A 12,444-nucleotide genomic window follows, 5' to 3' on the forward strand; every position below is an offset into this window, starting at 1 on the left:
CCAGGCACCCCAAAAGTGTCCATTTTAAATGTAAATATATGCAGATGTGACATACACAAATACCCAGCTGTCTAGTTAAGGTTTTTATTCTTCTGTGCTACACTGCTCTTAAAGATAAAAGTTAATAGATGCTCAAATACTGAGTTGTACATTTAAGATATGCACTTAACTATATGTAAATTTTAGCTGCCTGAATAAAAAAGAAAAACCAATGAAGGAAATGCTTTTAATGTTTCACTATAAAAAATTAATAGAGGCTCAAGAGCAGTCACTGATATAAAACATGTTCTCTTAATGTAGAAAAAAGGTACAGTGGAAAGGATAAACGGGAAACTTATAAATTTATTTTTTTCTTGCCTGGGAACAAGAAAATTTATTAATTAGTTTATAAACATTCTAACCTTGGTATAATCCTTAAAGTTATGCCAAAGGGGTCTACGACAATTGTGGACTAAAAGAGTAATTTCAGGGGCACCTGGGTGGCTCAGTTGGTTAAGCGTCCGACTATTGATTTCAGCTCAGGTCATGACCTCACAGTTCGTGGGATCAAGCCCCACATCAGGCTCTGCACTGAAGGGCCAGAGCCTGCTTGGGATTCTCTCCCTCTCTCTCCACCCCTCCCTTGCTCACATGCGTGCTCTCTCTCTCAAAATAAATAAATAAACATTTAAAAAATAAAAAGAGTAATTTAAGTCTATAAGTGAAAGAATTAGAGGGGATCAGAAACTCCTCTTACAGTTTCATATAATTGGCAATAGCTCCCCTCATCTACCAGAAAATGTTCACTTTTTTTAAAGTTTATTTATTTATTTTGAGAGAGATAGAAAGCGGGGTAGGGGCAGAGAGAGAGGGGAGAGAGAGAATCCCAAGCAGGCTCCACACTGTCAGCACAGAGCCTGATGCGGGGCTTCAACTCACAAACAGTGAGATCATGACCTTAGCCAAAATCAAGAGCTGGACGCTTAACCAACTGAGCCACCCAAGTGCCCTAAAAATGTTCTTTTTACCAGAGATACTACATAGAACTAAACTAGTTGCCAGCAACTAACTAATTTTTCTTTAGGACATAGCAATGAGAATGGACAATGCTGAGGGCACCAGTACCACTGCACAAAAGATTTGTTAACTAAGAATTTTTTTTTTAACTTTTTAAAATTTGAGTGTGGCTGACACACGTTAGTTTCAAATGTACCACACAGTGATTTGACAAGTATATGCATTATACTATGTCTACCACTGTAGCTGTCACCATACAATGCTATTACAATATCACTGACTATATTATTCATGCTGTGCCTTTTATTACCATTAACTATGAATTTTTTAAAATCATATCCCCCATGGTGACATTTCAAAAACACAGTTAAAATAGACCCATATTAGAAGGTCATTACCAAAAGAAAGACATGTTTCCTATTTCAATAGGTTCTGGCAGGAAATAAAAATAGTTTTATTGTCTTTAATATTTTATTGTATACAATATATTACAGGGTATAAATTATAATTTATTGTATAGTTGAAAAACAAAGATAGAAGTATGATGTGTTAATTTATATAAAACAGTAAAAATGTTTTGTACCTGTCCATGATATAACACAGCTGGTTCAGGATACTGGAATCTAGGCTGAGGAGAGCAGGATAGAAGATCCCCGGAGGAAACAATACCACTAGTGGAAGGTTATAATTTATATATATGTCACATACCTTTTGGGAAGAATGATAACATCAGTATACATATTATTTCCCAGAACCCCTCAACCAAGTTCACCCAAAGATTTATCAATAGAGAATAAGCAATAATAGAACATCACATTTGAGTCTGCCTGATTCATAAATTGAATAGGTAATCACAGCCTGCTTAAAAATGTACCTCACTAAACATCAAACTTGCCATAAAGGATTATTTCTACAATGTCATTACTAAAATATTCCATTTTTTTCTGGGGAGAGCGCTTTAAGTTGGGAAGAGAGGAGAAGGGAGTCCTTAAGGGAGTATTAAGTCCCATTAATAGTGATTTATCATATTAGTTAGCTATCAACATGGAAAATGAGCATGCTTCTAAAATATACAGCACAAGACAATTAGTGCAGGGAGGAAGCCAAGAAAACTGAGATTAGTAGCTACTTCCGATAATAGTTTTGTCCACATCAAATACTATAAAATATAAGAAGACCATAATCATAGAATGTCTATTAAAGCAGTACCTGAACTTTTCACAAAAACCATTTGTTTCTCCATTTTATGTAAATCAGTTATTTAGGTGAGAATCTAATCATGAACTTCAAAATAAGAAGCTTATTTTAACTGTGTTAAACATAGTCACAATCCAACTTAATAGTTGTACATAAAATTTAAATAGACCAGTAAAGCGGACAGCCAACACAAAAATCAAAATAGACAATATGGGATGTGTACTACCTTCTCATAGAAATCCAAAATAAAGTGCAGTAAGAAAGTATTGTTGCTTTCCAAGCGCATTGCAGTAGTGGACAGCCACCCTATGTAGTCAATCAGTTCAGACACAGTGTTCATGGATCCACCTAAAGTGGTATCCCTGCAATAAGAAACCATGACACTCAGACCCACATTAGCAAAAGTCTTCACAATTTCCAAGCTAAAGTTAAATAATATATAGCAAAAAGTTTTTTAAGGATTCCAGAAAATGATCAGTGCTACAATGTATAATTGAGGTTTTTTTTTAAACCACAGTGATTAACCATAAAACTACACAGTGCTCCACGGAACCATTAAGATAAATTCACAGAACATGCCCAGCAACTACTCTACTAGTAAACATCAGAGAAAAAAGATTAAGCTCCAGACAGACTTTAGATGTCCAGGAACCACAGAATTCAGCAAATTAGTTTCTAAGTATACAAACCAAGACTCAGTTTTACCTGAATTCCTGAGTTGAAATGCTATTAAAACTAATTTCACTTTAACTGGAATTCAATTCAATCCTAAAACTGAATTAGTATAATTTTTGGCATCTTTCTTCCAGTAATAACCAAATGTGGTTATATTATATCCTTCCCAAATCAATAAACTGTGTCTCTTTATTTTTTTTAAGATTTTATTTTTAAGTAATCTCTACACTGAACATGGGGCTTGAACTCACAACTCCGAGACCAAGAGTTGCATGCTCTACTGACTTAGCCAGCCAGGTGCCCCAAACTGTGTCTCTTTAAATCACACTTAAACACTGACTCCTGATTTCACTTCTCTCTCTCTCTCTCTCTCTCTCTCTCTCTCTCTCCCCCTCCCTCCCTCCCTCCCTCCCCCCCCACCTCCGCTACCTCTCTCTCTCACACTTTTTTTTTTAAATATTAACTTAAATTTTTTTAATGTTTGTTTAGTTTTGAGAGAGAGAGATAAAGACACAGCCTGAGCAGGGAGGGGCAGAGAGAGAGGGAGACACAGAATCCAAAGTAGGCTCCAGGCTCTAAGCCATCAACACAGAGCCCAATGTGGGGCTCGAACCCAAGAACAATGACATCATGACCTGAGCTGAAGGCAAAAGCTTAACCGACTGTGGCACCCCCTCCCCCGGACCTTGTGCATGCATTTGCTCTCTCTCTTCAAAAAAAAAAAATCACAAAAAAAAATCTCAAGAAAAAAGGGAATAACAAGTTCAATTCATCTATCCACTCACCCTGTTCTTCAATCCACTGTTGAGTGGACTAGGAAAAGACTTACAAATGTGATTTCATACCTTTACCCTCTGATCTAGGTGGCCAACAATGGTTATGCACAAGAAATAAAGAAAGGCAGATAGTCTTAGAGCCTGAGAAATGATAATGACTCTACCATCACCCACTGATGGATCAGTGTCAGAGTGAACAGGGAAAAGATTAGGAGACCAGTCACAAAGGTGGGCATCCATATTGTCAACTGGCTATTTGCAAACTATATTTTAAGTATGATTTTTGGCAGCACCTGGCAAATGTTTCTGAAATAATTTGAGCAATGATGATTGCTCACAACAGCATACTTTGAAGTGCTTCTCCACAGGACACAGAGGCACTTTAGATGAAACAATATTCTGTTCAGGACTGCCTCCTACTCCCCACACAAAGCAACATGTTTACCATCCTTGGCTCCCACTCACTAAATAATGGTAGCACCCTCTTCCCATTCACAGTGCCAGCCAAAAATGCCCAATGGAGAACCACTGCTGAGAATAGCTTCCTATCCTTCCCTCCTTATGATCTACAACTACAATTTACTCCCTCTTTGACAGTCATGTGACATATGGTCATATGAGAGGGACATGGTATAATATCCATATTGCCAAATAGAAGGAGTTACTGAGAGCATAAGAGCTATATTATACAATGCCAAGTGGTATTATGACACTTAAGTTATCTACACTTATGTCCATTTGTTTAAGACTTTTAGAAAACTCCTTTTTAACTGCCCTGCCGAAATTTATGACACTAGTTTAAAAAGGATCCTAGGGGCCCACGGAAGAGGGTACGAAGGGCAGAGAGGCAGTGCACGCTACACGGACTGCAGGAGGGAGCCAGGGTGGTGGAGGGGCAGCCCGCCTGGCAAGGTGGAATCCCCGAGTCTGGCTTGCAAAAGCGGAGGGGCCAGACTGTGTGAGTTCCGACACCAGCGGGACTTAACATCTGTAACTTATAAGTCAACAGCTCTGCTCTCAGAGAGCTGGGAGGGTGAGAGGACGCCAGGAGGGAGAGGTGTTGAGCCCTGAAAGACAGACCTCAGCTCGGTGGGGAACAAAGGCGCTGGACAGCGCCATCTCCCTCTCCCATCCCCCAGCCAAAATCCCAAAGGGAACCAGTTCACGGCACCAAACTTGCTTGCACCATGCAAACACCCAACGCTGTGCTCCTCTGGATCCATCTCTCCAACGGGTCTGCCTGCCTCCCTCGGGTGCTGCAGGGCACCTCCTGCAGGGGACCACCAGCGGCAAAACAAGCTAAGCCTGCCCCTCCCACCCCTGTGCACCCTGCGGATCCACCACAGCTAATACGCAAGATCCCATCAAAACAACTCCACAAGCCTGGCAGTGTGCAAGTAGCCCAGACAGGGGCCACACCATTCCACAGTGAGTCCTGCCCCTGGGAGAGGGGAAGATAAGGTACATACAAGTCTGACTGTGGCCCCACTGGTGGGTTGGGGACAGACATCGGGTCTGACTGCGGCCCCCCCCCACCAACACAAGTTACTCCAAATAGCAAAAGGGAAGTGCCCTGCAGTTCCGTGCCACCCCAAGGACTATCCAAAATGATGAAACGGAAGAATTCGCCTCAAAACAAACTCTAGGAAGTAGCGACAGCTAATGAATTGATCAAAAACAATTTAAGCAATACAATGCAACAAGAATTTAGAATAATAGTCATAAAATTAATCACTGGGCTTGAAAAAAGTAAAGAGGACAGCAGAGAATCTATTGCTACAGAGATCAAGGGACTAAGAAATATGCATGAGGAACTAAAAAATGTTATAAATGAGGTGCAAAATAAAAGGGAGGTGACCACACTTGGATTGAAGAGGCAGAGGAGAGAATAGGTGAATTAGAAGATAAAATTATGGACAAAGAGGAAGCTGAGAAAAAGAGAGATAAAAAAATCCAGAGTATGAGGAGAGAATTAGAGAACTAAGTGATGCAATCAAACAGAACAATATCCGTATCAAAGGAATTCCAGAAGAGGAAGAGATAGAGAAAGGGGCTGAAGGTGTACTTGAACAAATCATAGCTGAGAACTTCCCTGATCTGGGGAAGGAAAAAGGCATTGAAATCCAAGAGGAAACGAGAACTCCCTTCAGACGTAACTTGAATAGATCTTCTACACCACATATCATAGTGAAACTGGCAAAATACAACGATGAAAATTCTGAAAACAGCTAGGGATAAACATGATCTAACATATAAAGGGAGACCGATAAGACTAGTGATGGATCTACCTACTGAAACTTGGCAGGACAGAAAGGAATGACAGGAAATCTTGAATGTGATGAACAGAAAAAATATGCAGCTGAGAATCCTTTATTCAACAAGTCTGTCATTTAGAATAGAAGGAGAGATAAAGGTCTTCCCAAACAAACAAAAACTGAAGGAATTCATCACCACTAAACCAGCCTTACAAGAGATCCTAAGGGGGATCCTGTGAGACAAAGTACCAGAAACATCACTACAAGCATGAAACCTACAGACATCACAATGACTCTAAACCCATATCTTTCTGTAATAACACTGAATGTAAATGGGCTAAATGCTCCAACCAAAAGACGTGGGGTATCAGAATGGATAAAAAAAACAAGGCCCATCTATTTGCTGTCTGCAAGAGACTCATTTCAGACCTAGGACACCTTCAGATTGAAAGTGAGGGGATGGAGAACTATCTATCATGCTACTGGAAGTCAAAAGAAAGCTGGAGTAGCCATACTTGTATCAGACAAACTAGACTTTAAATTAAAGGCTGTAACAAGAGATGAAAAAGGGCATTATATAATAATTGCAGGGTCTATCCATCAGGAAGAGCTAACAATTATAAATGTCTATGTGCCAAATACGGGAGCCCCCAAATATATAAAACAATTACTCACAAACATAAGCAACCTTATTGATAAGAATGTGGTAAATTGCAGGGGACTTTAATACTCCACTTACAACAATGGATAGATCATCTAGACACAAGATCAATAAAGAAACAACAGCCCTAAATGATACATTGGATCAGATGGACTTGACAGATATATTTAGAACTCTGCATCCCAAAGCAACAGAATATACTTTCTTCTCGAGTGCACATGGAACATTCTCCAAGATAGATCACATACTGGGTCACAAAACAGCCCTTCATAAGTATACAAGAATTGAGATCATACCATGCATACCTTCAGACCACAATGCCATGAAGCTTGAAATCAAACACAGGAAAAAGTCTGGAAAACCTCCAAAAGCATGGAGGTTAAAGAACACCCTACTAAAGAATGAAGGGGTCAACCAGGCAATTAGAGAAGAAATTAAAAAATATATGGAAACAAACAAAAATGAAAATACAACAATCCAAACGCTTTGGGATGCAGCGAAGGCAGTCCTGAGAGGAAAATACATTGCAATCCAGGCCTATCTCAAGAAACAAGAAAAATCCTAAATACAAAATATAACAGCATACCTAAAGGAACTAGAAGCAGCACAGCGAAGACACCCCAAACTCAGTAGAAGAAGAGAAATAATAAAGATCAGAGCAGAAATAAACAATATAGAATCTCAAAAAACTGTAGAGCAGATCAATGAAACCAAGAGTTGGTTTTTTGAAAAAATAAACAAAATTGATAAACCTCTAGCCAGGCTTCTCAAAAAGAAAAGGGAGATGACCCAAATAGATAAAATCATGAATGAAAATGGAATTATTTCAAACAATCCCTCAGAAATACAAGCAATTATCAGGGAATACTATGAAAAATTACATGCCAACAAACTGGACAACCTGGAAAAAATGGACAAATTCCTAAGCACCCACACACTTCCAAAACTCAAACAGGAAAAAATAGAAAACTTGAACGGATCCATAACCAGTGAAGAAATTGAATCAGTTATCAAAAAATCTAACAAATAAGAGTCCAGGACCAGATGGCTTCACGGAGGAATTCTACCAGACATTGAAAGCAGAGATAATACCTATCCTTCTCAAGTTGTACCAAAAAATAGAAAGGGAAGGAAAACTTCCAGACTCATTCTATGAAGCCAGCATTCCTTTGTTTCCCAAACCAGACACAGAGCCAGCAAAGAAAGAGAACTACAGGCCAATATCCCTGATCAATACGGGTGCAAAAATTCTCAATAAGATACTAGCAAATCGAATTCAACAGCATATAAAAAGAATTATTCACCATGATCAAGTGAGATTCATTCATGGGCTGCGGGGCTGGTTCAACATTCACAAAGCAATCAATGTGATACATCACATTAATAAAAGAAAAGACAAGAACCATATGATCCTGTCAATCGATGCAGAAAAAGCATCTGACAAAGTTCAGCATCCTTTCTTAATAAAACCTTCGAGAAAGTCGGGATAGGAGGAACATACTTAAACATCATAAAAGCCATGTATGAAAAGCCCACAACTAATATCATCCTCAATGGGGAAAAACTGAGAGCTTTGCCCCTGAGATCAGGAACAAGACAGGGATGTCCACTATCACCGCTGTTGTTTAACATAGTGTTGGAAGTGCTAGCATCAGCAATCAGACAACAAAATTAAATCAAAGGCATCAAAATTGGCACAAATGGAGTTAAGCTTTCACTTTTTGCAGATGACATGATATTATACATGGAAAACCTGATAGACTCCACCAAAAGTGTGCTAGAACTGATACATGAATTCAGCAAAGTTGCAGGCTACAGAAATCAGTTGCATTCTTATACACTAACAATGAAGCAACAGAAAGACAAATAAAGAAACTGATCCCATTCACAATTGCACCAAGAAGCATAAAATACCTAGGAATAAACCTAACCAAAGATGCAAAAGATCTGTATGCTGAAAACTACAGAAAGCTTATGAAGGAAATTGAAGAAGATATAAAGAAATGGAAAAACATTCCGTGCTCATGGATTGGAAGAATATTGTTAAAATGTCAATACCACCCAAAGCAATCTACACATCAATGCAATCCCAATCCAACTTGCACCAGCATTCTTCTCGAAGATAGAACAAGCAATCCTAAAATTCATATGGAACCACAAAAGGCCCCGAATAGCCAAAGTAATTTTGAAGAAGAAGACCAAAGCAGGAGGCATCACAATCCCAGACTTTAGCCTCTACTACAAAGCTGTCATCATCAAGACAGCATGGTATTGGCACAAAAACAGACACATAGACCAATGGAATAGAATAGAAACCCCAGAATTAGACCCACAAAAGTATGGCCAACTAATCTTTGACAAAGCAGCAAAGAATAGCCAATGGAAAAAAAGACAGTCTCTTTAACAAATGGTACTGGGAGAACTGGACAGCAACATGCAGAAGGTTGAAACTAGACCACTTTCTCACACCATTCACAAAAATAAACTCAAAATGGATAAAGGACTTGAATGTGAGGCAGGAAACCATCAAAACCCTAGAGGAGAAAGCAGGAAAAGACCTCTCTGACCTCAGCCGCAGCAATTTCTTACTTGACACATCCCCAAAGGCAAGGGAATTAAAAGCAAAAATGAACTATTGGGACCTCATGAAGATAAAGAGCTTCTGCACAGCAAAGGAAACAAGCAACAAAACTAAAAGGCAACCGACAGAATGGGAAAAGGTATTTGCAAATGACATATCGGACAAAGGGCTAGTATCCAAAATCTATAAAGAGCTCACCGAACTCCACACCCAAAAAACAAATAATCCAGTGAAGAAATGGGCAGAAAACATGAATAAACACTTCTCTAAAGAAGACATCCAGATTGCCAATAGGCACATGAAAGGATGCTCAACGTTGCTCCTCATCAGGGAAATACAAATCAAAACCACACTCAGATACCACCTCACGCCAGTCAGAGTGGCTAAAATGAACAAATCAGGAGACTATAGATGCTGGAGAGGATGTGGAGAAATGGGAACCCTCTTGCACTGTTGGTGGGAATGAAAACTGGTGCAGCCGCTCTGGAAAACAGTGTGGTGGTTCCTCAAACGATTAAAGATAGATCTACTCTATGACCCAGCAATAGCACTTCCAGGGATTTACCCAAGGGATACAGGAGTGCTGATGCATAGGGGCACTTACACCCCAATGTTTATAGCAGCACTTTCAATAATGGCCAAATTATGGAAAGAGCCTAAGTGTCCATCAACTGAAGAATGGATAAAGAATTTGTGGTTTATATACACAATGGAATACTACTTGGCAATGAGAAAGAATGAAATATGGCCTTTTGTAGCAACGTGGATGGAATTGGAGAGTGTTAGGCTAAGTGAAATAAGTCATACAGAGAAAGACAGATACCATTATGTTTTCACTCTTATGTGGATACTGAGAAACTCAACAGAGGACCATGGGGGAGGGGAAGGAAAAAAAAAAGGTTAGAGAGGGAGGGAGCCAAACCATAAGAGACTCTTAAAAACTGAGAACAAACTGAGGGTTGATGGGTGGTGGGAGGGAAGGGAGGGTGGGTGATGGGCATTGAGGAGGGCACCTGTTGGGATGAGCACTGGGTGTTCTATGGAAACCAATTTGACAATAAATTTCATATTTAAAAATAAATAGATAAATAAAAGAATCACCTTTTAATTTTTTTTTAACGTTTATTCATTTTTGAGACAGAGAGAGACACAGCATGAACGGAGGAGGGGCAGAGAGAGAGGGAGACACAGAATCGGAAGCAGGCTCCAGGCTCTGAGCCGTCAGCCCAGAGCCCGACGCGGGGCTCGAACTCACGGACCGCGAGATCATGACCTGAGCTGAAGTCGGACGCTTAACCGACTGAGCCACCCAGGCGCCCCAAGAATCACCTTTTAACAACAACAACAAAAAAGGATCCTAGGTGGGTGCCTGGGTGGCTTGGTCAGTTGAGCATCAGACTCTTGGTTTTGTCTCAGGTCCATGATCTCATTGTCTTTGGGATGAAGCCCCACATTGGACTCTGCCTTCCCACTCTCTCTGTCCCTCCCCCACACTCACGAACTCACTCTCTCTCAAAATATAAATAAATAAACATCTTTAAAAAATAAAAAGAGGTTCTTTGATTGGAATTTAGTATTTTTGAAAGAAAATATAGAAATGGAAGCCTCCCCTATCGGGTTACCTGAAGATTTACACTGCAAATTGGCGAAAGATTATAAATGCAAACACAGTATCTTTAATAGAACTGAGATGTTTGAAGAGGTTAAACATTTAATTTCCTCATGATCGTGGTTCTCAAACTTTAGCTAGCATCAAAATTATCAAAGTTTTTGTTAAAACATAGATTACTAGGCCCTACATCCAGAGCGTATTTCAGTTGTTCTAGGATAGATCCTGAGACTTTGCATCTCTAAAAAGTTCCCAGTGATACTGATGCTACTGGTCCCCAGTCATCACTTTGAGGAGCACAGCGTTACAAGAAACTTTCACTACCCATAATATTCTATATCCTTCTAAAAGTGACCAGACATATGTGATATATGGACACACTACAACAATGAATATGAATAACTAAAAACAATTTCTAGGCAACTCCCAAGCTTTTATTCACCATGTTCCTCTCAAAGGAGGAGATCACTATAGGTATAAGAACACATAGGAAAATAGGAGCTAATCTAACCAAGCTAACCACTAACCACGTGCAACTGAAGCTAAGGGATCCCTATGCTTAAATAAACTGTGACTGATAATGTAAGGAATTTGAATGCTAATTAGATATTTGAAGATATTAACTAATTTTATAAGTCAAAGAAAGACAAATACCATATGATGTCACTTAGATATGGAAAAACAAAAGAAACGAACAAAGAAACAAAAAACAAACAAACAGAAAAAGCCTCATAGAGAACTTATGACTGCCAGAAGAGATGGAGGTCAGGGGGATGGGCAAAACAGGTGAAGGGGATTAATAGGTACAAACTTTCTATTATAAAATAAGTCATGGGGATGAAAAGTATAGCAAAGGGAATATAGTCAATAATATAGCAATAACTTTGTAGGGTGACAGATGGTAACTACACTTATCTTTTAAGTTTATTTATTTATTTTGAGAGAGAAAGACAGCATAAGCAGGGGAGGGGCAGAGAGAGAGGGAGAGACAGAGAATCCCAAGCAGGCTTCGCACTATCAGCACGGAACCTGATTCAGAAGCTCAAACTCACAAACCATGAGATCATGACCTGAGCCGAAATCAAGAGTTGGATGCTTAACCAATTGAGCTCCCCAGGCGCCCCATAACTATACTTATTGTAGTGAGTACTGTATAATATATAGAATTGTCAAATCACTATGTTATACACCTGAAACTAATATAATGTTGTATGTCAATTATACTTCAGTTAAAATTTTTTTTTTTTTTAAATTTTTTTTTTTTTTTTTAACGTTTATTTATTTTTGAGACAGAGAGAGACAGAGCATGAACGGGGGAGGGTCAGAGACAGGGAGACACAGAATCTGAAACAGGCTCCAGGCTCTGAGCTGTCAGCACAGAGCCCGACGCGGGGCTTGAACTCACGGACCGCGAGATCATGACCTGAGCCGAAGTCGGCCGCTTAACCGACTGAGCCACCCAGGCGCCCCAGTTAAAATTTTTTAAATGATGATAAAATAAAGCTATTCATTTTTTGGTGTTATACTGCTATCATTTTTCAACAGTTGAAATGATGTGTGGGTTTTGCTTTTTCCTTAAAAAAACCTAGAACAAAAGAAGAAAATGAGGAGTGTTATAAATTAGAAAAAAAAAATTAATCATGACCTGATAACTGTTAAAGCTGGATGATGCATACATAAGGATAACACTGTAC

The 12,444-nt window shown here is 39.3% G+C and overlaps 1 protein-coding gene across 1 annotated transcript in view; it reads right to left on the reverse strand.

Moving 5' to 3' along the window:
- Positions 1-12,444, reverse strand: part of CENPI (centromere protein I) — a 91,281-nt gene that overhangs the window by 23,412 nt on the left and 55,425 nt on the right. The window contains exons 16-17 of the mRNA XM_081792854.1: positions 2,420-2,555; positions 1,580-1,704 (exon numbers count right to left, since the gene is read on the reverse strand). Coding sequence (XP_081648980.1) covers positions 1,580-1,704; positions 2,420-2,555 — 261 coding nt within the window. The remainder of the gene's footprint in view (positions 1-1,579; positions 1,705-2,419; positions 2,556-12,444) is intronic.

The sequence above is a fragment of the Panthera onca genome, chromosome X, assembly GCF_046562875.1.
Source record: "Panthera onca isolate mPanOnc1 chromosome X, mPanOnc1 haplotype 2, whole genome shotgun sequence".
NCBI lineage: Eukaryota > Metazoa > Chordata > Mammalia > Carnivora > Felidae > Panthera > Panthera onca.